Here is a 26999-nt window from a genome sequence, read left to right on the forward strand (position 1 = left end):
GACCTGACAACTCGGGCTAAACAGAGACAAAAAAGGCTTTCTTTTTTTTTCCTTGACAAGCATTCACTTTGACCTGTCTGAAATGGCTTTGAAACTCCAGACACCTTCATGTAAATGTTCTTAATAAAGGAAAAAAAAAATAAAGAAAAAGCCCACTGAGGGACATTTGTAATCCTTCTGATTTAGATGTTTTAATAATGTGCAAGTTTATCTTGGAAGATGGTGGCTGACCTGGAATTAAAACTATGACTCTGCCAATGTAAGACTAAGAGCTCAGACAGAAGACTTAAATATAATAGTACAATATGTGTCTGTATATATATATACACACACACACACATATATATGCATCTGCTATATAAACACATCTCTAAATAATCATAAACTCCCTTTAAAAATTATTTTAGCCCAAATTAAGGCATAGACAACATCTGATTGGCTCAGACACTACAAAGTGGTGCCCCATGATATGTTCATTTCCTATTCTGGTGTGGTTAATTGGGTATTTCAGTTTAATTACCACAGTCAATAGCACTTTCAGTTGAGTGTCTTAAGTGTTGTTTTAATTTACTGTAGATTTAATAAGGCAGCGGTTGTATGTTAAAGCTGTTAACCATCTGGATGGGCTGCAAAGCCCATCTCTTCTCTTGGGTAGCTGGGGCCTGATCCAAGACACACTGATGTCTACAACAGTCTTTCTGTTGACTTCAGGAGCTCTAGACCTGGCCTCCTCGGGGAGCAAGGAGGTGGGCAAATGCCTTTGGCTGTGGGCTTCCTGGCTGGGGTGTGTGAGGGAGGTTATTTTAAGGTGCCGTTTCTTTTCTGTTGGCAATTTCATAAAGCAATAATGGCAGGAAGAGCAACCACTGACTCGGGGCTTGGTAATTGTGAACTATGAGACTGATCCTAATGGGTTAGGATTTAAAGTGAAATTTCAAGAGGCTTTTCACAGCCTGGGTAAGGAGGCCATAAGCTGGGTCACACCTAGGAAAAATTAAAATAAACGCACCAATTTGACAAGCCTCATGCAACTGAGAGATCTATTTAACTCCTATCACAAGGTCTGGCAGAGCTGCTCATCCTCCCTCCACCTCCTGTGAGTCACTAGCTCATGCCGTGGGCCAGGAAATATGCAGGTCTGCAGGTTTTGAGATCACTAACGCACCGGGGAGCAAAAAGAGGCAAGCAGCAGATATCAGCAACATCTCTCTTGATTTCAGGGGTTCTCTTAAAAGGGAGCATGATTTGTTTAGGCAAAGGATGATACAGCATGGGGCTGTGATCGGAGGGTCTGGACTGTATGGCCAGGGGACCTGCCCATCCTATCTTCCTGCACAGTCCTACTTGCTAAGCAGGCTTTGGTAAAATGGTAAAATAACACGGTATGGGCTGTTTTGGAGACATGCTAGCGCCTAAAGATGCTGGTAGGTACCTGAGGGGATTTCCAGGAACACTTAGGTCATGAGTGGCCAAACATGATGCGTACCAATATCCTCATGACACATACCACATGCCTTTGACAGATTAGAAGATCTGGGGAAAGAAGAGGGGGTTTTAGGCGGAGGATGAGTAGCCAGGTTCCGCAGCTCTGCTGAAGGACAAGCAGAAAGAGGGTGTTTTGGAGGATCCTAGCCTATCTGTGCCGGCCATGATGACCTCATTGCTTACCTCTTACTCCAGTCAACAGGTTTATCCAGCAACCCCCAGTCACGTAAGGCCAGTTATATGATGTTGCCCAGACCCAGGGTCATAGCTGGACGGCTGGAGAGCTGCACGCAACATAGGAGCCACAGGTTCTTCGGGGCTGTGGACTCCCATGGCCCCCAGGCTTGAAGCCAGGCTGCGTTTAAAAACAAACAGCAGAAACGTCGGCAGGAACAGGACTCCAGCACATGAAATCAAGTGGAGGGAAATTCTTCTGCTGCAGAAAGTAGGCAAAAGGCAACTGGAGATGAATAGGCTGCCTGACAGTTGGCAGACACGCAGACTGTCTGCCATAGATGGTAATATAGGCACTGCAACTATTATGGCATCTAAAGTCAAAAAAGCAATAAAAAGCTTTAACCTCTGCTATCCGGGAAAACAAACAGTGGCTTCAGATGGAGTTGGTGAAGAGAAGTCTTTGCGACGCTTGTGACAGGCAAATGGTCTAGAAAGCTCTGCCGAGCTGCGTTTGGGATTAAGGGCTAGGAACGCCTGGGTTCCTGCTTTATTTGTACTAGTCACACAGCCAGTTTTAAAAATTATATTACTGCTGTTATTATAATGATATTGCTATCACTACTGTTATTTTCTTAACACATCAAGGGAGTCTGGACAGCCGCTCTTTATTTCTTACGTGAATGCAAACGGCGTTTAGATTTTTGTGGAGATCAGACACCAGACACATTCCTACATTCTTGTCCGATGTTCAATATTTTTCCATGAGTCAAGGAGAACAAGAATGGGCATATTGTGTAAATGCAAAACTCTGCCTTTTTAAACTGACATGATGAATTTCAGCCCTGCCTCTTTGTCTCTCCTCTGAGCAGGGGCTTTTCAGCCTGCCAGATTTTGTTGCTTACTATCTTTGAAAACAGAGGGAGGGAAAAGTCAGCCCTTGTTAATTCATTGTCTCAGCTACCTAGCAATGCTGTATCCTTAAGGACTGCTGGGTTGGTTTTTTTGCTCTTCCGAGATGGTGAAGAGCTGTTGCTTTCCTGCCAGCTCCATTGTGTTCCCTTAGTGAAAGCCTGCAACACTAGAGGCACTTTAAGAAGAAGCAGGAGTCTGTTGCAATAGACATCCAACAAAAGTTCCTGCTGCAGTTTGCACTTCCAGTAAACGCTGGTTCATAATCCAGATTTCAGGCTCCAGGGCTGGTTCTTAATAAAACACTGACACAGGTCAGTGGTGTAGCTGTATCTGTTTACAGCAAGAGAAAATTTGGCTCACTGTTGCATCGGGCTTCAGTACAGACTCACAGAGAAGGACATATATGCAGGCAAATATCAGCATATATGAGGTCCCTGGAATTTGAATTCCACTTGGGGAATGTGGCAAAACGTTTTGCCACCTCTGTTTTTTAAAGAGATTGTGAAAGGTGCCTGACTGATGACCTAAAGACTTAACTCATCCATGCCTGCCAGAGCAACAGCTGCCCTGGAGACTGCTCAGATTTGGTCCATGTCCCAAGCAAGACTTCATGGCCTGCCTTTCCAAAGGCTTCTCCTAAGTACAGACCACCACAGACAGAAGTCTGCGTGCAAAGTCAGACCTTTCCTCCAAACAGACACCTCTCTGAATTTTTGCAGAAATTTTAATAGGCTATACAATGCATATTTGCACACAATAAATGAGAATAAATACGTATCTACCAAAGCAAGTCTAGTCTAAGTAATATGCAAGCAAAGTTTCACTGAGGTGCTTTGATAACCCTGACTTTTTGGTCGGTCTTTCTGAGAGTGGAAAGTTGGTGAGTGCCCTCGGAGCACATTTGACCCAGAGCTTCCTAGCTAAGGCTTATGAAAGAAAGGGGAGCATATGAAGGGCGAAAGAAACTAATTAGCACCAAGAATGATGTGGTCATTTGTCCACTAGAAACCGGTCTGCTGCCTCCAGAGTTTCATATACAGCAGTTCACTGTGCACCCCTTCGACTGTAACGATTTCTGTCACCATTAACTGGTGCTGTAAAGGTGAAAGGTTTCACATTAGTTATCGAAATGGAAAATTATTTTTTATCCAGTTTAGTATTTTCTAAACTATATTGGGATCCATATTTTGACACCTAAATACATGCCTGCTTTTCAGAGTTGCTGAATGCGCATCCGTATGTTTTGGAATTTAGCTGGCAAACAGGGAGTGTTATTAATCTGTTCGACAGTGTTTAAATTCATGAAGAGTATTTTTCAGAAAAATAGATAAAGTCCTTGCATTGGAACCTTATAATCAAGGAGAGAAAGACAAAGTCCAGCAAAGTCCATTTAAAGACTTGACTATCTCAATGGACTTTAGATCGGGCTTAAGGAAAAACATCATTTCGCAACTCAGATTCATCTGATGCAGAATCAGTTTGCTTGGTCAACCTTTTGATTGTTCATGTCATTTAAAAGCTACTGATCTGATGCTTTCCCTGAAGGAATCTGCATAGAAACAGAGATTGACATTTCTCAAGTGCATTGTCATTTATGGCTTTCATCTCCTCCTCCTCCTCCTCCCTCATCATGTATATAATTGACTTGGAGACAAGTCAAATTTATACATTTCCTCCATTCAGTCTACATTCAAAGTTTTCCAGTTACATACCAGATCTGTCTTAGAAGTGAACAACAAAAGGTTGAGAGGCAAGGAACACAAGTTGCTAACTAGACATAAGGAAAAAAAGGGGAGCTGGATTTGGGCCCAGAGAGGTTGTGGAATCCTCATCCTTGGATGTGTTCAACACTTGCCTGGACAATGTCCTGAGCAACCACATGTAACTTTGAAGGTAGCTCTGCTTTCAGCAGGGTCTGAACCACATGATGTTCAGAAGTTCCTTCACAGCTATGTATTTTATGATCCTAAAGGTCTTCTAAGGAAGTCTCCACTAAGACCCTTGCCACGATACTTTTATTTTCTTTCTGTGAATAACATGGTAAATGAACAAGTAGCAAATGAACTCTCTTTTTACTGTGTTAGTGGTCTGCAGGAATGGGATTTAAGAGGCCCAGCTATGGAGCTATATGACTGCAGAGGGTTTCCACTGCATGACTCTTGGTGGGGACTTACTCCAGGTGCCTGGAGTCCCTGATCCAAGTCAGAAGAGCAGTTGAACAGTTGTGCTTCTGGCCACACCCAGTGCGTCATTGAGGTGTAGGCTACAAAAGTGATGCAGCACTGATGCAGCAAAGCTCTGTTGTAGATGAGGGATCCTTAGAGTCATTGACTGAGCCATTTTCACTGTGTAGCCAAAGGAACGCTGTTTCTTGTGATGGTTGTGGTACCTGTGTGCAGTCTTTCAGGAGTGCGTCCCCTTGTCACAGTGTGTTGAGGAAGAAGATGCTATTCCACTCAGACATTGCCAAACAGAGTATTTTTCTCATTTTGAATTTGCAAACCCAGGGGTAACAATTGGCTCTAGAAACAGGCCTGAGGCTGCTGCAGAGGAAAAGATGACTTTGAGAACGGCTGTTATCTTTGAGAGGCCTAGAACTGCTCATTTTTCAGTGCTGTTTCTATTTGGATGAATTCACTCAACAAGTGGTTGGTGCACATAGGAAATAAGACATATAGGAAACATCAAGTGTAATGAATCCACTTCTGTCCCATTCACTGAAAACTATCCTAGTGGCCAAAAATACCTGAAAGTATTGTGGTGACCCTTCGTGGTGTATCGCCACAGGAGATGTAATGCATAGCTGGCGGGGATGGGCTCCTGTACAGAACTACCAGGAGCATCTTCGTCAGCTGCTTAGCATCCCGCTGTGTCTCGTGGGACTCAGTGATGAGTCTAGGACCAACAATCTCCTTGAAGAAAGCTGTAGTGGCGATAACGGCATTCAGTACAAAGGCTCCTTGGAGACTGGATGGCTGCGGAGACATGAGCGTCCGCAGCAGGGGATTGCACTGACGGTCCTAGCCACTGGCACTGCTGCTCCAAGCCACAAACCACAGTGCGTGCTCAGCAGGGCTTTGCCTCAGAGGGCCAGGACAAAGGAGCTGAAAGGCTGCAGCGTGCAAACTGTGTCACCTCATCACTGGGGAGGTTTGCAAGTCCCGCCTCAGCACGGTCTCCTTGAGCCTCTCCTCAGTCCATCGGAGGGTGTCTCAGAGCACTGCCCTTGAGCCCGTCTCCCACAGACAGGCCAAGGCACGACTCTCACATTTTCTTTCCCTCATTTCTCTCTTCCCTGCACCAGATTTGGTGTTCACATACTCTTCCTACCTATTCAGTGACCAGTCTAACACTGTTCAATGTTACATTTTAAACCATGTGATGGTGTCATCTGGTGCAGAATCAACAGCTCCTGAGACACATGAACCCTATTGCAATGTCATATCCTTTTTCCAAAGCAAATTTTTTTGTAAAAGCCAAGTTTTTGCTAGATGCTCTGTGCTATCAAATATTCTCTTTGCTAATCAGAGAGAAAAAGAAAGCCAGAAAACATATTTTCGCTTTCTTCAGAGACATCTCCATGCATTTTACTTGTCTACTTGTGCAGTCATTTTTCACTCATCCTCTCGACTCCTCTTGTCATTTCTAACATTCTTTTTAAGCATGACCTTGTAAGCTTTTCAGTACCTGAATGGTTGGGTTGTGGGGTTTTTTTTTTAGCTTGCAGATGCCATTTTCTTACCTCAGACTGCCTCTGGTCCCCTCTGTCCACACTGACCTTCCTGGGTGGTTGCTTGTTTCCAAACCTTTCCATTCACCCTCTCTGGCCATTGTATTGGGTTTGGATTCTTTCAACCTTCTCATAAAATATCATCAGGATGGTACTCAAAGAAAGGCCAAATAATGAAAAAATCACTTGAATGGCAACGTGTGCTATTCCAAAATAATACGGCATTCAAGGTTCCTGTAACCTGCTAAGGATCTTCCATTGTCTCAGACCGATTTTTACTATTCATTCTTCTTCTATCATTCTGTCTGTATTTTCAGGCTAACACTGAAACTCAGGAGTACAATTAGTAGTAAACATTTAGATACTGGTCAGATGACTCCCATTTTTACAGTTTTCTTCTAGACTTCTAAAGTATTGGAAATACAGGAGTTGTGAAACATGGCCAGACATGTGTCCTTTCTAAACCCTTGCAGCATCTCATCAATAGCAATGACAAATGTATCAGAGAAAGGTGCACAATCATCTTGTTAGGCCTGCAAAAACCACCACTCCCCCCCTTACCTCTTCCTCCCCTGCCCATTGACAACTGTAGCCAGTCCCCATGAACCATAGATCGGTTTGAACCTTGATATTTAAGATTTCACATCCCCTTCTAAATATTTTATCGTCACCTTTCATAAGTCAGCATCTTCTCATTTCCCAACAAATGCCCGGTCCCTCTTTAGATCTTGCTGAGCTCTGGATCTCTCATGTAGTTCCTCAGACTCTATCCACATTGGAAGAAAAAGTTTATAATTTCATTGGGATTGAATTTACTGCTGTTCAAGTTTGCTAAATACCCTCTTGATCCGCAGTTAATCTGTTAGAGTGTCGTTATATAAACTTTCATAGTTTTCTTTTATTTGTCCCTTCTATTGTCCATTCTCTTCAAGGGAGTATCTTCAAAGCTCTTAAATCGTCGTTGCTTGTCTCCAAAATCATCTAAATTTTTGCCTGTTCTGTTAGGTCAAACTCTTGGTGGGGTGCATTTGGCCTGTCCTGACACTGCACGTTTAAGCTGAAAGTTTTGAAAATGGTTGGTAATGACTGCTTTTACTTATGTCCTTCTTCATGGGGTGAACGTGCATGATTGGGAGAGACAGGGGGAAGATGCTTATACATGTCAAACCCAGCCATCAAGCGAGTGCAGCAACCTTGCTAGAGATGTGCTCTTACCACAGACCTGGATTTGGTCACTTTTCCACCAAAGTTTTTGGCACAGGATCACAGTTCCTCCCTCCTAACAAGAAGCCATTTTGCCAGTTGCTCATTAAGAGTCCTAGTTGAACCAGCGATGGAAGGCAGTTCTTGTTCAAGCAGGCCCTCCTTGTCCTGGCTGATAGATTCTGATGCTGGAAGCACGACTGGGTAATATGCTGAAGGGATCTTTTTTTTTCCAATTGACAAGTGATGACTGTGTCTCCTGTGAACTGTAACTTACCCTGCAGAAGACCTCAAGGCCAAACAGTTGGCGTGAGTGTCCTGTGTGACGCATTGATTTGCAGGAAGAGAGAAACAGTCTAAATATTTCCTTATTTTCTAAGGCTGGCTGGATGGTTGCTGTCTTCCTCCATTTACTGAACTTTTGACACAGAGTGTTGCAGGGGAGATAGGTGCTTAGACAACATGTGTGGGCATGGCTGTGTGTTCTAATGAAGCTACAAAGCCTTGGCACAGCCATTTTGGAAGTGATGCTAGGCAGAAAACCAGGACCAGGCTGCTCTCAGCAGTCTTTCCTTAGGTGAAATCTGCTATGCTATTGATCTCTAAAAGGCAAATCAAACAACAGCAGACACATTTTTAAGGATTAGGAGCTTCCTGTGCAAGACAGTATGTGTTTTTAATACTTTAAGCTGACTTAAGAAACTGGTAAACAATGTGGACCATGGTGTTGGATGACCTCTTTTACATGCCGGATCATTCTGTCAACATTTCTAATGCATTTGATATTTCCTTCTCATCAGGATAGGATCAGTTAAGCAGTCGCATTTCCCAAAGCTCAGGTTGCATTATGCTTTGTTCCACATTTCATGGTAATAAATGTTGACATAAATTTCTGCAGATTTCACATAAAGTGATTGTTAATTTATTCATGGTTGAAAAGGATCTTAAAAAAAAAAAGAGAGAAAGAAAAAAGAAGAACAGAAAAGACTTCTCCAGAAGACAAATACACAGCTTGCAGGATAAGAAATACAGATCTTTCATGCCTATTTGTTTTGCACACAGTAATGACTGCTACATTCTGATTAGCAATCTTGACCTAGTTAAAGTGCTATTGTTTCTCTGTGTTCCTATTCTTCTAAAAGACTGTGGCTAGACATGATATTTTATAATCCATCAGATGTAAAATCTGCATAAAAAATATAATTATTGTGCTTCAGCAACTTGGACCAAAGCCCTGACGTTATATTTCTAGGCAGTACACTGTGAATAATATGGATGCATTTTTAGATTGGTATGTTCAGTTGGCAAGATATGTAATTTTTCCATAAGCGAAGGTAAATTGTGGGATTTCTAACATACTGATTACTATTCCAGCCTTGTTCCCAGCTAATAAGAATTAAGTGGATACTTGTCAGCCAAGGAACATCCTTATTTGTTACTATAAATTCAGTTTTAGCGGCACTTATTACAGTAAACAAGGAGAAAGACTTGTGTTACCTCTCAGTCAGCATTATTATTGATAGTGGTGCTTATGCCTAAGGATCAGCCAGAGCTAGGACACCAGAGCAAGAGGCCCTGTACAGACATTGAGTCTCTTCCCAAAGAGCTTGTGCTCAGAAAGACAGGGATGGGCGATGGGAAGGTTTGGGATATGTGATCGGAGTGGTCCCAGGTCCTGATTAGCTGAATGGGAGAGGAGTGAGGCAGAGTGGAGGTGTGCTGGCTTGACCTGCCATGCTTACCAACAGTGTGGGGCTGAAGGCACCCGCTCCTCCTCCTCGCTGCTGAGGGCGAGTGGTTGGTCCCCTTCCTGTGGACATACTCGGGGCAGGCAGCATGTAGAAGCACGAGGAAGAGGAGGCACCTGGAGCTGAGCCTGCACAAACCAGACTGGAGTGGGAAACAGCATCTGCTACTCTTGCACAGCTCTTTGCAACCGTGGTGGGGCTGCCTTGACCCCGCCATGGCGCTGTGCAGTGCTGTGAGGACACACCAGCTCTCGGTGCTGCTCCCCATCGCGCTGGGTGCCCAGGGCCTCCGCTCTGTCACTCAGTACTGCATGAAAAATTGATGTTGTTTCCCAGATCAGCATCATCCAGCAGATTGGACTTTCTGAATTTGGAGTTCTAAAATCTCTTTGAAGACAGTTGTCACACTTGCGTTCTCAGCTGTGTCAGGTAGAAGTTGCAAACGAAGGTTAAAAATAAATATCCTCTTGCTGTGCAGAGAAAGTGTAGAGCAGAGGGCCTGGGGAGAGGTGCTCAGAAGAAGACCATGCTATGGAGATTTTCAGAAGAGACATCAGGGTGAGCCTGCTGCCCTGGATGGGGGGAAGAGTGGGAATGGACAGAGCTGCCAGATTTCAGGAGATATGTAGAAAGAGAGGTAATGTCAGCCCTTTTGCCTGTTCCTGTAAAGTGCATCTGTGGTCAGAAACAGGCCGTGAAGGTGCGTGTGTGGTCACGGTGTTAGGACCTGTGATGGTCTGGGAGATGGCAGCTTGGGAAGTTGGCCCCCATCTCATCCTTGCTCGAAGGGGTGAGAAAACAAGGAGAGGGGTGCCTGGTCCTCCCATGTGCCAGGGAGATGCCTGCAACTGGGAGGCTCTGCGCTGGCGAACCCCAAACCCTGCCTGGAGGGGTGCTCCCTGGCTCACCTCGCCTCCGCACAGCGCAGGAGGGGGCACTGCGGATGGCTGGCAGCAAACGCTGCAGACCACTGTTCTGAAAGGGAGAGCTGCTGTCATTCGGGGTCAGGCCCTAAATCCCAGGGGTGCCTCGCTGAGTCCAGCCTGGGGCCACAAAGGTGCTTTCACAGCACAAATAAGAACTAGCATTCAGCATGTTTTCCTCCTCTGGAATGAATTCCTTTTTTTTTTTTTTTTTTTTTTTGGCCACTTTCATTGTTAGAATATTTTCTGTATTTTTCATATAATTCCTTTACCCCTTCCCCTCCCCAGACACATGAAAGATTTTGTTTACAGTGCAGCCATAGATACAGTCAGCATATATTGTGAGAACATCCAGGAAGTCCAATAGGGACCTTTTAAAGTGGATTTGTCTGCTGCTTCTATATTAAAAGCATAAAATCCAAAGCTGCTCTTTTAGCATCAGAAGTATTACTCCACGTGAATCACTAACGCTGCCGCGTTGCCTGCTTCACGTGTGATAATGGCTTGAGGTTTGAGCGAGCAGCACAGTACGAGTTTCATCCTCGTTGTTCCACCACACAAGCTAAGAAAGCTGCAAACGTTAGTAGGAAAATATGAGACAAGGGAGAACAAAGGTGGTAGGACGTCTTCCTTTTACATCTTCGGCTAATAAAGATTAGTGGAGAAGTAAAACTATAACAATCTGTACTTTCTCTGTAATTTGCTTGGAGCATTTTGGTTTTTTGGCCCAGTCTAGCTATAAACATTTTGAGATGACAGTCAGACGTGTCACTAACATCTCGGTACAAGGCCAAGGATGCATTGCACAGGGAAATGAATTTTTTGGAGATGTGCAGGCACTGTGGAGATACTCGGGCAAGTCAGAGGGACAGGCTGTGCTTTACCTGTCCTGAGAGCTGCGAAACGCAAGGCTGCTGGATGGGTAACCTAGGGCTGCTCTCAAGCACTGCGCTCCTACACATTGTTAAACGAAGTAAAAAGCAAATTCTAGAGGAAGTCCGACTGAAGAAGCCACATGAAGCGTGCAAAAAATAAGACTTTCAATGAAAGTGAAACCAAATAGTCATTATTTCCTGCTGCCACAAATTCTTTTCTTGGCTGTAACAGACAGTCCCTGTGGAAAGCAATACAACGTGAATGCACATGGGTAATGTCAGAAATGGATCGAAGATGTGATAAAAAATATTGGTAAATATGGATATTTTTGAGAAAACAATCTCTAAAATTTCTCATTGACAAATTGTGCTTTCATACCAAAGAAGTTTTTGTTTCCAGTTTCTGAAAAAAACTTTTGAGCCAGAAAAAAAAAAAATCAATTTCCAGCAAAATCCTCTAGTTTTACATTTAGAAAAAAATTTCAACCAAAGGAAAGGTGAAGCAAAAACTTTTTTTTTTTTTTTGGCCAAAAGAGAAATTATTTGATACCAGATTTTGATGAGCCCTAATTATTAGCTCAGTGGAACTCCTGCTGTTTTGGCTTGGTGTCAGGGAGCATTAGAGAAGAGGCTGCCTCTCTTAAATCCCTTCTAAGACTCAGAATAATTTTTAAATAGAAATTAATTGTCCCTCTGCACAGGACGTGGTGTCACACTGGGTTGTTTAGACCAAGTCATCTCCAGAGTTTGCCCTCCACTGTTCACGTCCCCGAGCAGTTTGTCCAATACCAGCACTGTGCTGTCTTGCAAACGCGATCTCCAGAGGCTCAGCCCGTGCAGTTTTAACTTCAGAAAATCAATGCATCCAGCACTTCCTCGCTGTGAGCGCGTGAACGCGTGCCGGCTCACCAGAGCCTGCTCAGCAAAAGGTCTTACAATAACCCAGGCTGCCAGGAAACGCGTGTGCTCTTTGATGGGTCATACAGCGCTGCACACCTACCTGTGGGACGGAGCTGTGCATGGAAGGCGTCCTTCTCTCCCGCTTACTGTCATGTCACTCATTTCCCATCACAGAGCCTTTCAGTATTACGCAGTTCAAACGGTTTGAGATGTGTAATCGCTAGCCCGTTTGATCTGAGGAATTTGCCTGTGTGTTATAGGAACTTTTGCTTTATGTTTATTGACCCAAATCAATCCTGGCTTGCAAATTGGAAGAGATGGAGCTTGAAATCTGGCAAGCTCTTTTTTTTTTTTTACCCTCTGAAGAGCCTGCTTTGCTTGGGGAGACAGAGATCGAGTACTGTCATACAATCAGTAGTTGAAAAATGTGATTGCTAGAAAACTGCGAAGATTTGAGTGATCGAACCCTGGTCCGTCCCCCTCTGAAAACAAAACAGGAGTAACGCTGGGGCAGCAGTGCCCCACCGAAGGCAGGGTTCAGACGAAACGGCAAGACAGAGAGGCTTGTGATGGACACTGCTCGTCTCACTGAACAAACACAGACCGGTCCCCTGCGAACCGCCCTGACACATAATTGGTAACAGCTCGGTGCAAGGAGGGACAGGGGGCTTCACCCCTGTGGGCTGCTCACATCCTTCCCATGCCCTCGCCCTCCACATCCCAAACTCATGGGGCATGTGAAATCAGGACCTTTCCAGCAACCTCAGTGACGTCCCCTGAGAGTCCCCTGCACCTTTGCAGCCTCGTTCGCTCTCATTTGTGCTGTATTGACCAAGGTGTTGCCAGCATTCAGAGGGCAGTGTTTGCAAGGTTTTGGGAGATGTGATAAGCCAGCACTTGTTACTTCTTCTTTAGAAATGCATAGTGCCCTTTTTGGTGGGCACTTTAGCAGAGGAGATGTCATGAAACCAGGAGTCCTCCAGCCCGTGTGAAGGGAGGGAGCGCTTGGTTAAGGGATGTGTCTGGAGGTCCTGGTGCTCTCCCTGGCTCTGCTGCTGACTTGTGTGTCTCACCGGGAGAAGCACTTCACAGCTCACCCCTGTCTGCTAGCAGCTAGTTCAAACGCAGAAGAAAAGCAGCTGCCACGCACAGCGCACTTTAACAAACAAACAAACAAACAAAAACACCTACGTTTTTAATTCTATCAGAAAGCCTGGTGCAGGTGCGCTGAAAATGTGAAGAGATTTTAAACAGTTCCCTCCGCTTCCAAATGTCAAGCAAAAGCAAAATTAACTCAGAAAAGCATATTAAGCATGTAAAGCGTATATGTGTGCAGAGGATATATTATTCATTATCTGTTCAGCCTTTCTGTCAGCAACACATCTGAAAGCAAAACATGCTGCCAAGTCATGTATTCTGATGACCTGGGGACTTCCCCATTTCCCAGGAAGATTAATTTGGGGGCATGAGAATGATTTCTAATAATCACATAGATGATGGTAAAAAGAAGTGCAGCTTACCGGGTTTTTTTGCAAAGGAAAGTACAGTGACTCATGTGTCAGAAGGAACACGCTAACCAAAGACAGTCCGTGCTCTTTGCAAGTGACCACCCAAGACTCTCCTCCCCGGGGGACACCTAGTGACAATCTTGAAGTCACAAGGTCTGTGGACTCATACAACTAGGCACCAACATGTCTGTCCTTAGGAGATGAAAACATGGATCTGTGATTCAAAAGCTATGCTGGAAACTTAACTTGAGATATGAGATGAGATTTTCAGTGTCAGAGAGAGAAATTACAAGCTCTGTTTTTAAGGGCTAAACTCAGTGACCTGCTGATGCAATGGAAGGATAGGTGGGTATGGAGGAAATATATATTTGTCAGTTGCGCTCTTCCCAAGCAACTCACTGGTATTCACACCAGAATAAAAATGTTCATACCTGGAGTTATCTGGGAAGAACTCATACCTATAGATAAGCCTAAAGCTGAGGGGAATGGGGGCCACAACACGGAATTACATGCTCGTGGCCCTCTGTACATGAAGCAGCATGACACAAGGAACGTGATTGGAAGATGTCACGTATCACCCTTCCTCACTTAACTGGAAAATGAGAGTTCTCAGTGTTCCCTCTGCCCATCACAGCCTCCCAAGGTATCACAGTTTGTACGGGCGCTGTTTTCTCACTGGCACACACAGGTACTTGTCAGATGACATTGTCCTGTTGCCTCCACGGCCGGTGTACTTCTGCCTGGGTGCAGAAAGGCAGAAGATGAGCCACGTTTCCCTGCAGAGTTTCCTGACATTGCTCACAGCTGAAACGGTGACAGCATGCGTGCTGAGCAAGAGCTGCTTGTGTGCACGTTCGCTGTTCAGCGTGCGCACCTTTAACGTACAGAGCTGAAGATAGGACAGCTGTGCTTGTTTAAAAAAGTGATCTATTCCTTTATGAACCATGTTGAAAGCAACTCTACTTGAGGGTATCTGCACTTTACTTGAGGGCGTGTGCACCGAGTCCAAACTTTGCAGCTCATGGGACTACATCTTTGTTTTGTGCGTGCGGGGTGGGAATTTGTGTGTACAACCATGGCAGAGGAGCGAAGATCAGGTGGACAGAGCTGTGAACCTCTTTTCCTTTGGTAGGCCCGCAGGGCTCACAAGCACCTGAAAGTATTACTGTAAATATTCAAGGAAAAGGAAATAGAGTTACAGTTCTCGGAGCAGTGTTGCGTGGACTGTGTGTTTTATAGCAGATGTTTCAGGACATAAACAATTAGGGCTTAATGTATTAATATACATCTGTGGAAAACAATCTGGCAGTACATCATGGGCCAGACCCTTGGCTGACATAACCTGACATGGCTCTAGTGGCTTCATTTTCAGTTTTGCACAAGTTAAGATCTAACATCTTTAATTACACACATCTCTGTCCAGTATAAACCTATGTGAGATCAGGATGCCTGGATCTTGTGTGTGCCATTAAAGTGGCTCCTAGGACTTTTGGACTCTACAACAGTCAGAAATAGTCTTTTGGATCATACCAAAATTATAAGAGTGAAATCCTGCATCCTTGTGTAGGCACAAAGCCAGATTTCATGACTGCATTAGTCCCTGCTATCTAAAAATACTTTAGATCTGTCTGGCACACTTAGATGGGAGGAAATCTGGGATAGTTATGCCCTAGGCTTTGCCAGCTACAGCTCTGGCCACCTCCCTCCACTCACACCCATGGGGGAACGGGGTCTGTGATCAACAGGAGGCAGCAGTGCTTGAAAAGTGCTGCAAGGATGGCGGGGTGGTGGCAGGAGATGTCTCACTTACAATATATTTTCCTGCAGTTCTGCATAGTTTCATTGACTGAGAAAGCCCAGAGTAGCTTTCTGTACTAAGTGATGCTTACTTGCCTGTTGCCTTTCAAGATCCTTCTAGTGAATACACTACAGATTGTTTCTTGGGTGTCATCTAATGATTCTTTTTATTGTCTCTGCTTTCAGCTCCAAGGCTCTTTGAAGAGAAAGTTGGTCGTAAATCTGTCACCTGTCAACAAGAGGCCCAACGGTGTTTCGGAGAGCTCTTTCCTTGACATTAAGAGGATAAGAGTGGGTGATAATATCTCAGTGGGACAAGGTGGACATGTTAACAATTGCCAAAGCCAGTCAATGTCAGGAACGATGTCTGTGGGGCAAGGATCACAAAGAAAGGCCGGCAACCTAGCAAACAATACACATGCTAGTGGGAATGGCATGTTTAATATGACTTTGAAAGAGGTAAAGAAAGAACCAGGAGAAACAATGTCCTGCAGCAAACACTTAGATAGCCAGACGTCCCATGAGAACATGTTCCCTAACAGATATGGGGAAGACTCGTGGGAACAAATGATGGATCTGGAGCTTCAGGAACTATTTAATGAACTGACTAACATATCAGTGCCACCAATGAGTGATCTTGAGCTAGAGAATATGATAAATGCCACAATAAAACAAGACGAGCCATTCAACATTGACCTTGGGCAGCAGAGCCAGAGAGGCCCTGTGAGATCGCTGCAGATGGATAAGATGGTGATAAAAAGTGAATATGCACCAGGCATAAATCAGGCTCCTGTGGGCTCCCCACAGATAAGGCCTTCTTCTACAGGTCCAGCCTTCACTATGGCCACCACTGCCATGTCCACCTCTTCGCCTATCCCTTCGGTGCCTCAGAATCAAACACAGGTATCACAGGTTTCTTCTGCATCCAGTCGGCCATTGCCTAACTGGCAGGAAGTGTCTCATGCACAGCAGCTCAAACAGATTGCAGCCAACCGGCAGCAGCATGCCTTGATTCAGCAGCAACAGCAGCAGCAGAACCAGGCAGCCAACTGGTCCACTCTGTCTCCATCAGGACCTTCCCCTGGACCCTTCGTGCAAGAGAAAATTCCCAGTCCTTCTTTTCGCCAGCAGCAGTTCAGCCCACAAAGCTCAGCAATGCTTGGGGTACCAGTGAATGGAAACCAGTCGAAAGGGATGAACAACTATGTTTATAAACCAACCACTCCCCAGAGCAATCCCATGGACATAATCATGCAACAGAAGCCTCAGGACCTCAACAGAAACTTTATCAACAGTGCTCAGCCACCACTAGAGCAGCATCATGGCAACACAAAGCCTTTGTTTCACTTTAACTCAGAGCAAACAAACCAGCAGATGCCTTCAGTTTTGGGTTCCCAAAACAAGCCTGCCCTTCTGCACTACACACAGCAGGCACAGGGTTCAGCCCCTGTGCAACAGCCACAGCAACAGCAGCAACAACAGCCGCAGCCTCAACCTGCTCAGCCTCTCCCGAACCAGTCTCTTCAAAGGCCACCTAATGTACCCCTAGCAATGCAGCAAAAAATGATGCTTCAGAAAATGCAGCAAAGCCAGCAAATCTCAGGTTTGCAGTATCCAGTCTCTCAGCAGCATAGACAGGTAAGGCAAATTGCTCCTTATTTGTTACAGAATCATTCTGGTCTGAGTAGTAAAAAGGCTTTTCCAGCCTGGCCTCGTCCAGGAGATGTGTACTGGTGGCAGATGATGACCATCTCAGCACACACTTCCTCAGAGCTGGTGATGGCACATTTAGTACTTATTCAGGTATATCATCGATGCACAGTTATAAGAATTTCAAGAAAGATGTGTTCATAACACTTTTTTTCTTAACACCATGGAATGAATATGTCACTGCTGTTTATTATGTAGTTACTTGTCAGAAAGGTGAGAGAGTAGGGCAGATGCAAGCTTATTTTGGACCCCTATTTAAGGCTCTTCTGAATGGTAAAATTTTACTGAATTCCTATGTTATCTTAGACAATGTATTTTTTAACATTAATTTTTATGCTGTCGTTTTCCTCAGGGAGGCAGGGTTAAGAAATTCTAGTTTTAGATATCTTTTGACTGACATGACAGAAATACTGTTTGCACATTTGTTATCTGTTTGGCAAAGAAAAACTAAGACTTATCTGTGAGTTTTATAAACACCCATCATACTTCTGGGAATATTCTGTGGATAAAATACATGCTTAGATACGATGGTGAAGGTTGCCACAATTATGTCTACAATTGTATACCACATGGCCAGCTCCCATCTGTTGTCGTGAGACAATGCTCTGATAAAATCAGTTGTTATAGCTCAGTTATGCCACGCCAAGTCACTGTGCACCAGGATCCCAAGTTTCAGAACTGCCAGTCCAAGTTTGAATATGCAACCTCGCTGTATCCCAGAAACTGGAAACTAGGTGCAAAACAAGTAACACATATTTGACCTTGGGACACTTAAGCCACTATGAGTGGTTTTGGCGCGACTTGGGCTCAACACATTTGAAGGTATGGAATGGCAATATAGGTGTGGAGATCATTTGTGGATGTGAAAAACAGCTAGAAGAAACTACTGAAAAGTGAAAGCCTAAGTCTTCCATAAAGTCCCAGAGAAGCAGCATTGTGAATGACTCATTTAGAACTGGAGTTTCTTCGCCAAACTCTTTGGATGAACAGTCTGATGTTTAAAAAAAAAAAGGAAAGTAAATATAGTTGTATGCATAGACACCTTTCTCCTTTAAACTCATTTAAATTCCCCGACCAACTAACCACGACCTTCTCCAAAAGAAAATCGCTTAGCAAGAGGTACCAGGTGAAACCTATGGGCAGCTTTGGGTAAGGAGACGTTGCTTTGTTGGAAGATGCTGGAGAACGAGCGTTGGCAGGAAGCAAGCACAGCTTTGCTGTTTTACGGGAGGTCTCTGCTGGCTGTTCCTCTCCTTCTTGGGCCACTGTGTACTCTCTTCTTAGGCGCATTTCCCCATTCTCTTAATAGACTGGCAGCCAGATGAATTTTAACAGTTCCTTCATTCAGCCATGATGAAGCTTCCAGCAATCTGTCAGCACAGGGGAGACAGGCGGGACTTTTGCAAACACTACTATTTTTCTGAAAAAAATATGCAAGGTCACATTCTGGAAAGGAATGAAAACAGTGAGAGCAACTCTGCTTGAGGCAATGTTAGCTCCTTGCTCTGTGTCCTCTTGGGCTGCTGCTCAGGGAGGCAAGCCAACAAGATGGTACTTCGCAATTTGGCCATAGTAGTACTTGCAAGATTTATCATTAGCGTAGTGGGATCTCTCACCTGTGCAGCCGCAAGATCTTTTGGCTTAGGAAACTTGCCCTAAATGAACTTTGCTGAGTGCCAAACTTTAGATATTACACCAACGAAGGAGTTTTGCCTATCACCACAGACTTCTGCAAGTAGCTTTCCAAAGTTTCTTGTCATCTGACCACTTTCCACAGATATGTCTGCAGGACTTGGCTACCTGACCCACAGCACGGCTGAGAATCTTATAAGCTTTGTAGACACAGATGATGGGGCTTTTGCAGCAAGAATGCTGGTTTTTTTCTAGGCTATAAAGAGATAAATGGATTTTTTTTTAAGATATCCTTAGCAGTTGTTTCAAAGTTCTGCTGAAGTTCAGAAAATCAGGTAGATCTCTCTCAGTAGAGTATTCTGTAGCTGATTGAACAATACTTAGAAATACAATTGGTCCATAAATTGCAGCATTTTGGAAAGGTTTGAACATAACTGTTCACCTGGCAGTATTTATGAGTTCTGTGGACTCCTTTAGCATCTGCCTGCGCAGCTGCAAGAGCCCACCAACCCCTCAGTCAGGCCTGCTTGCCCCATACATCCGGTATGAATATTAAATCAGAGTGAGAGGAGACACCACTAGTATTATCTTCCAATAAAGACAACAAAGGTCAAAGCAACCTCGTGGGTCAGCTCCCGATGATTTTAGCAATGGGGACATCTCCTCAATTAGGCTGCATGGTCTTCTTTCCTGGAGGATCATCTCCCACCTCTGAGGATTCCTACACATCATTAACAGTAATGCATGATTAATTACCAGCATTTACTAATTAACTTCATGATTAATATTTATTTTACTTATACCCTATTTCTTCATGAGGAATCAAGGGTTGATTCTGCTTGGCATCATTCAAGTCCTCCTCAGATCATTATAAATTGTGGACTGTAAGGACCATCTCACAACTGTCTGGAATGCTTTGTAGCTGGAAATGTGAGTGCACATTCATAAAGGGTTGCTGTGACATTGCCATCAGATAACACTGACTGGAACACTATAAATTCACATTTTTAGCTGAACCAGCTCACCCTCTGGATTTTTACTCCCCAAGCTTTAAGATCCCAAAAAAACATTTGAACTTGGCTTTATCAGCCCAAGCTGGCTAACTGGAAATGTAAGGCTTATAATTTCTTTGCTTGTCACATTCACTTTGTGTCAAATCGAAGCAAACTTGCAGTGGGATTTGTTAATTAGATGTCTTTTGCCTCTAGGGAAAAGTCATAAAAATGATGGAAATCATCTTGGTTTCCTGGAAGGTTAATCTGAATGAAGGGTTTGTTTGCTTCTCTGTTTCATTCTCCATTGTTGTGGGAAAGAGTCACCTTTCCATTGTCTAACAGGACGCAACATATGCAGAGTCATGAAAAAACTCTTAGAAATTCAACACTCTCTTTGTTTAAGGAATAATTAGAAGCTCCAAATTCTGCACAGGTTTAATCAAGTTTGAAATACTTACACAGAGCCTGAGCTGATGCAGGGAAAATCTGTAACTGGGCTTGGGTAGGAGTTTGAAGTCTAACTTTCTCTTTATGAAGAAATGTAGTCCAGTCAGTGAAAGATGCTTCTGAAGTAAGACTTAAGGTTTTTGAACAAAAAAACTTGACGTTTTTAACTAGTCTGAGAAATTCCACACATATTTTCAAAGTTTTTGATGCACTGTAAGACTTGTTCAATAAGATATGTTAGTCTTCTGTGAAGAAGTAAAAAAAAAGCCTCTATCTACTAAGTAAAATATTATTCATCGCCTTCTGGTTTTGACCTAAAGCCAAATTAAACTCAAAGGTTTGAAGCTGACTTTTTCTCCCAATTTTTTTATTCAACTTCGTTGACTCAAGGGAGAGGAGAAAAGAAGGCTGAGCCCATGAGAACAGGAACCCTAATGGAGCAAGGCCGCTCCGTCTGCTACATGTGGGCATGTGCCCTGTTTAGTCTTGGCTTTGGGGACAAGGATAACACAAGGGATCACGAGAGCTTCAGCCCTCGCTTTACATGAACAACCAGTGGTCCTTATTTTTAAGGCTCTGGAAGTGTCGGTGTTGTTTGTGTAGTTGCAACCCACAACAGCGTTTTCTCATGCAGAGCTCTGGGCCTTGTTAGTCCTTGTGCTTTTATAATCGCTTTGAGGATGGGATCATCTTCTCCTTTTTTTTCTTTTCTCTCTCTCTTTTTTTTTTTTTTCCCCAAGAACCCAGGAATGTGGTGTGATTCGTTACAGTTTGGGGCTTTTTTTGCCCTTACTTGCCCTAATTGGGGCATGCCTTAGATCGTTTTCTTCACCAGGTCTTAACAGGCTCCTTTTAAATCCAACCAGTCTCCCTTCCTAATGAATACTGAGCAATCCTTTCTCCAGTACCTGCTCCAAGTATGAGTGTCCCATACGTGCCTCTTGCATCACGCTCTCCCACAGCAAAGCTTTGTATTTTGCAGTATGTGATCAATGGCCTCTCAGATGTTCCATGGCCTAGGGACACAGCACGGCTGCATCTGGCTGGAGAGTGGCCACAGTGCAGCACTGCACCAAGGGATGTGCCACCAGAGAGGAACTTGACCTTCAGAAGAGCTCCAGGTGCTGAGGTGACCCCCCCTTGCAGGCCCCCTCCATTACACCAGCCCTTCAAAATGCCCAGAAAATCAGTGCTTAACTGATATATATGCATTGCTCTTTAAAATTCTCAAAGGGACAGAGATGGTATTTCAAGTAACCTGGCAGGTCTGCAGATATGCTGAGACAAATTCTCCTCTCATTTTCTCCAGTGTAAACCCAGGATAATTTCACTTATTTTCAGGAGAGCATAATTGGACTTACAACAGCATAGTAAGCAGTAGGATATGGCCTTCTACCTGTTTTTTTAAAGCATGGGCACCATACAGATTTAATAAGAAGTGTATGTTAAACTGTCAGACTGTTAGAGTGCTATGCGAGGAAGAAGCACCAGGAGCTAAAGATCTAATGGCTTTTTTGAAAGTGAAGATAGAAAAACTCTTGTTATCGTTCACTGCTGAGCGATAACTTACACCTCTAATTTAGCCTACAAAATTTCTCAAAGAAAATGTGGCTTCTTCAGATGATTCATATAAAAACAATATTCTCCTAGACCTTTGTGTTTACCACTAAAGAAGAGCATATTTTGGTGAGGCAACCTCTCTGTTTTCAAGTGTGAAGGAATTATTTTGCAAGTATTTGTGAAATGAAGAGAGAAAACCTAGAGTGGCTTGTCGTAATTGGTAGAAACTAGGACTTAAATTTGACTTAGATCATAAATAACAACGATTCCAGGCTTTTGGAATCTGCAATAATAGAAACTGTTCCATAGTGTAAGAAAATAACAATGTGACCTTTCTTTCAATGCTCGCTATAAAAATAATATTCGGATGACAGCTTTTTTTGATAGCTCCATTTTGGTTGCATTCCTTCATGCAAGGGCTGAATTAAATATTCTGGATAAAGACTTGAGTGTGTCCCAATAACTACCATCGATTGCAGAGTCATAGCTGATTTATGAACATGAAACCAGAGACGAAATGTCATAAGTTCCTGTATTGTCATGGTGGACTGTTGTCTTGTAGTGCTTTATATCATTCATGCTCAGTTTGCTGAAAGAAATATACAGACAATCACACTGTGGATGGTCAGTCCCTGAGGACATTGTAATTCAAAGGCTCAGAGACACTGCAAGTTCCATGAGGTTTCTTGAACTCTTTGCATGAAGTATTTACACTGGTAGAATAGTAGAATATTAGCCAGTTAGGTCAAATGCTTCTGGGTTTGGGGATTTGGGATGTAGCTAAGTTAGTCCCTGTTGTCTCATTTGGACTGCTTTTTGAAGGTACTTCCGTGAAGATACCAGTAAAACCCATCACTGCACTTGTTTGGATAAGTTCTTTGCTAATGTCAGCACACTTGAAATCTTATTTATTATTTATTAGCATTGTGAAGGTGCCCAGGAGGTCCACTGATAGGGCAAAATGTTTTGTGAAGAACTGTATAAACTTGGATTAAAAACAGGTCCTGTCTTCTACTGTAAGAATCAAGGAAACTATGAGTTTTACAGAAGGAACTTGAAGGATATTAGCTTCTACCCACCTGCATGCCTAGAGATGTTGATTTGAGGACTGTGGTGATCCAGGAGGCACTTCATGAGCCAGGCAGTTGCTTTGGCTGTGGGGAAAAAATTGCTGTTGGAGTCAGGAGGCACAGTAAGGGTGTTAGCTGCTTCAGTCCTCTGATTTAACTCTACTGCCACCTTGAAGACGTGGACTAGGGTGAGGAAGCAGAGGAAAAGCCAAGGTGCCTGGTGCATATGTAAGAGAAGATGATGGTGGCTGCAAGGAAGAAAAGGCAGATGAGAAGATCCACAGTGTTGGTGGTTGAGTTTACAGGCCTGGGGTGCTGAGGTCAAGTAAGGGAACATCACCAAAGACAGCACATGAGTTTGTGCTTATGAGAAGAAGGAAAGGAGGCGTAACAGGGCAAGACTGGGATAAGGAACCGTGAAGATGCAATGCTGACCAGGAGGCAAGGGGCCGGGCATGTTTCAGGTCTTCTCCCCTGCTACTAAACAGGTTAGTCTGTCTTGACCTGTGATCTCGTCAATAAAGCTGGGATATCTGTGAGAGCTTCTTACCTGGTTGAAGTGAGGATTTCTGCTATTACCGTGTGTGCCTCTGAGGCCAGAGTCAAGCCCTGAGTCAACTTCCTGCAGGGATTTTGGAAAGGCAGCCTGGAAAAACAATATAATTCCACAGCCATTTGGAGCTGGCATGGTGAAAAACCCTTTCCTGTAAGTTTTTGCTTGTTTGTAGGCAATTTATGAATACCTTAAGAAATCAAGGAACAAAAAAAAAAATTAACAAGCCCCAGTTCCCATTTTTCTCCCTAGAGTCTTCCTATTATTTTCATTCCCTGAAGTCCTCAAGAGCAAGTCCCAGTAATTTGTATCTCTAGGGGTTCAGAATGAAGAAATATTTTAATGGCAAATATTTGTTCCTCCACTCAGCCACTTTTACTGCTGGTGTTTTTATGGTGGAGACCTGCCCCAGGCCACAGATGACTGTCATTAAGACAGCAACAGACCTAGTAATGTTCCTTTAATGTGAGTTTTCATGGGTGAATTTACCATTTGTATGTGATGCTGATCCAGAAAATCAGCCAGATGCTCCAACAGAACTAATCCAGAACCATCTGCCTGCTTCATTTGCTGCATGCCTGTTTCTGGTAATGTACACACACAGTGTAAGAGACAGCTTTTGCCCTGAAGAATTTATGATGTAAATAAGCAAGCCAGCCAAACCTTGAGAGGAAGGAAATGTTACTGTATATTTTAGATATTATTATATATTTTGGGAAAAAGAGAAGGAAGATCTCATCCAAAGCTATTACAATCAATCCGCTGGAGTTGTTGGATAAGGACATAAGTAACACGTTTACCATTGCAGAGAAATCCTCTGACAGAGTCTGGAGTTGAACTAGACCCAGTGTCAGTCTCAGAGACACTATCCTTGTGTCCCAGGATAGTGCCTGAACCTGTCACTCCCCCACTGCTCGTCTTGACCTGACTACCCTCTGCCCTTGGTCTGAGAGTCTTCTCTACAGACGCACAGCTCTGAGCCTGCACAGTCCCCCAGAGGAGACCTCTGGAGCACTTAAAATAATGTTTGATGCCTCTTTTCCCCTCTGTACCTATAGATTGATGGCAAACAGCCCATCAGGGTGCACCCAGTGGCTTGCCAACTTTCCGAGGGGCCTTTGAGACACTCATGCATGGGTAGACATGCCTTGGCTATGCCTGAGGTTCTGCTTGCCACCTTCTGTGTGGTAAAGGAGTGGGGTCTTGAGGGTAGCCTCACACCACATTGAACAGGCCAACTGTGTTGACTTCATGTCATCTCTTCAAAAAGGGTCCTCACTTCTCTGTCCCGTCTGACAAGGTTCTGTTATGTCAAGCCCCAGCTGGAATTCAGAGGGGTGGCTGAGTGCCTGAAGCACATGGTCCCTCTGCAAAGCCAAACACCTTTCCTAGAGTCTTTTAATAGTAATACTCAGCCTTGACGTAGCTGTGGAAACATGAGAGTTGAATGATTTTCCATAGGAAGGAGTGAGGATTTATGTGAGGTCCACAGCATATCGTGAACCAGTAGAAAATGCAGAAATCAGGTAAAAGGAGGGATATTCATCCCCCTCTGTCACACCAGTTGTCTATATTTAATGTTAACCCCCTAACCTTCCTCTGTAACCAGGGAGGAAGGCGCAGCTCAGAGTACCTAAGCCAGACACATACGTGGGGCATAACCTCGCTGCAGAAGATACCATCTGTGAGCCCAGCTGTGCTGCTCTGCCTGCGAGACACACGCAGACTGAAATTGCAGTGCATTGAACTGTGTGCCACTGTGTCAAAGGAAGAGGAGGACAAGGGGTTTAGCTGAGGTTTCACAGGATGACAGAGCTGATCTCAAGGCTAGGTGCTTCAGAAAGGGACAAGGATGCCTCCCCCACCCCAGCCCTGTGTCCACTCCTTGCTCTGGCACCAGCTCTGGCACTTGCTTGAGCTCTCACAAAACTGGCAGAAAACTATATTTTTTCTCTCTGTGTTGGTTTTCTGCTCTTTCAGTGACTTTCTCCAGCTTGTGGGGTCAGGCAAAACCATCACTGGCACAAGGGAAGTTGCAGGAGCACGTAGCTGGAGGCAAGAAGCAAAGATGGGATTGCTCCTGCCAGCAGCACCAAGTTGTTAAACTCGACTCAGGTGGCTGGTGCTGGGGAACATTGACTACAGGGATGGCTGGAGAGGGAGGGGAAGGTGGATGACTGACTGCAAATGGAGTCTGGATGTGGAAGGGCAGAAACTGAAGGTAGGAGAGAGTCAGGAAGCAGAAAGTTTAGTGCAAGGGAAAGAAATAGCCAGGAGGTACCGGATCCAGATTAGGACAAATGTGATGGGGCGGACGGAGACTGGGAGAGGAGGTGGTAAAGGAGTAAAGTGCAGGAAGGGCGAGGGTCCGAGGGTAGGAAGAAGCCTGGAAGACAGTAATAGAGAGTGAAAATTGGGTTTGGGTGAGGGGGAATGAGGGAGAAGGATTGGGAGCTCAGGAGGAGGAAGCCGAGAGTGAGTCTGGGTGCCGAGAGGGGAGGACAGGGGATCTGAGGGTGGCAAATAGCGTGGGAGGGAACGGGGCAGAACGGGAACTACTGATGCACAGGGGACAAGCACCTATGGTCCTTGCAAAGGGGAGCGTGGAAGATTGGTAACACTTAAAAACTAGCAGTTTCTGTGTCTTACGCCAGGAATAAATGAAGGGGCATGAGGGGTTGCTTGTCCAGTAGCTCCCAAAGTGTCTGTGGGATGTCTTCAGCACAGGACAGGAAATGCAGCTTTCCCAATCTGCCTCACTCAGAGCCCTTCAAATTGCCAGCTGAAAGGACACACTACATGTTTTAGTCTGTGCTATTCATCCTGCCAGTGTCCGTCGGTCAGGGAGACAGAATAACCAGCATATTTGTCTCCCTGGAAAAAATGAATACATCCCGTTCTCTGGTTTTCTTCCTTCAGGGGACCCTACAGCTCTTTTGCCATCCCTAGCTGCAAGTGTAGCCATTGAATAACCAACATAGAATAGAATAGAATAGAATAGAATAGAATAGAATAGAATAGAACAGAACAGAACAGAATAGACTAGACTGGACTATTTCAGTTGGAACGGACCTACACCAATCATCTAGTCCAACTGCCTGACCACTTCAGGGCTGTCCAAAAGTTAAAGCATGTTATTAAAGGCATTGTCCAAAAGCCTCTTAAACACTGACAGGCTTGGGGCATCGACCACCTCTCTAGGAAGCCTGTTCCACTGTTTGAAGTTTCTTCCTCCCTTGCAAAAGATGCAAGAGGAAGAGTGATGGAGACTGAATGGTCCTCCCAGGCCTTCATAAGAAGCAATGTAGTCCACTTCGGTTGAAAAGTTCCCCATGATTGACTAATACCAAAATACTTGCAATGACCAAGGTGTGAAAATGAATAAAGACGGTATTTCTGTGGAGCCAGTTTGTTCTGTAACCTGTAAGAAGGAGAGAGAGACCGTGAGAGCTTTCTGTAATTCTGTGAAGATGGGTTAGATGTACTCTCACAGTCTTTTCTTTTTCCAGTCCTTTCTATAATTTGCAGTGGTTGCAAGCAGGGCCACAGCCTGGCTCCAAATGAGTGATGAATGAGTAAAGGATTTAGTGCTTTGGTTCTGGTTAGAAGAACATCCAACTTTATCCATTGCAGAACTAGATTTCTCCAAATGACTGTAAGCTGCAATCCCAGCTAAAGTAGGCTTTGCTGGTGTGACTCCAGTCTTTTCTGGTTTCAGCTGGAATGGAAAAAAAAGAACAGAATGGCTTTTTTTTCCTACTGGAACTGGTAAAA

The 26999-nt window shown here is 44.3% G+C and overlaps 1 protein-coding gene across 1 annotated transcript in view; it reads left to right on the plus strand.

Annotated features, from left to right (window-relative positions):
• MAML2 (mastermind like transcriptional coactivator 2) overlaps positions 1–26999 on the plus strand; it is a 217591-nt gene that overhangs the window by 130183 nt on the left and 60409 nt on the right. The window contains exon 2 of the mRNA XM_054801609.1: positions 15445–16896. Within this exon, the coding sequence (XP_054657584.1) occupies positions 15445–16896 (1452 nt within the window). The remainder of the gene's footprint in view (positions 1–15444; positions 16897–26999) is intronic.

This window comes from Grus americana, chromosome 1 (genome assembly GCF_028858705.1).
Source record: "Grus americana isolate bGruAme1 chromosome 1, bGruAme1.mat, whole genome shotgun sequence".
Classification (NCBI taxonomy): domain Eukaryota; kingdom Metazoa; phylum Chordata; class Aves; order Gruiformes; family Gruidae; genus Grus; species Grus americana.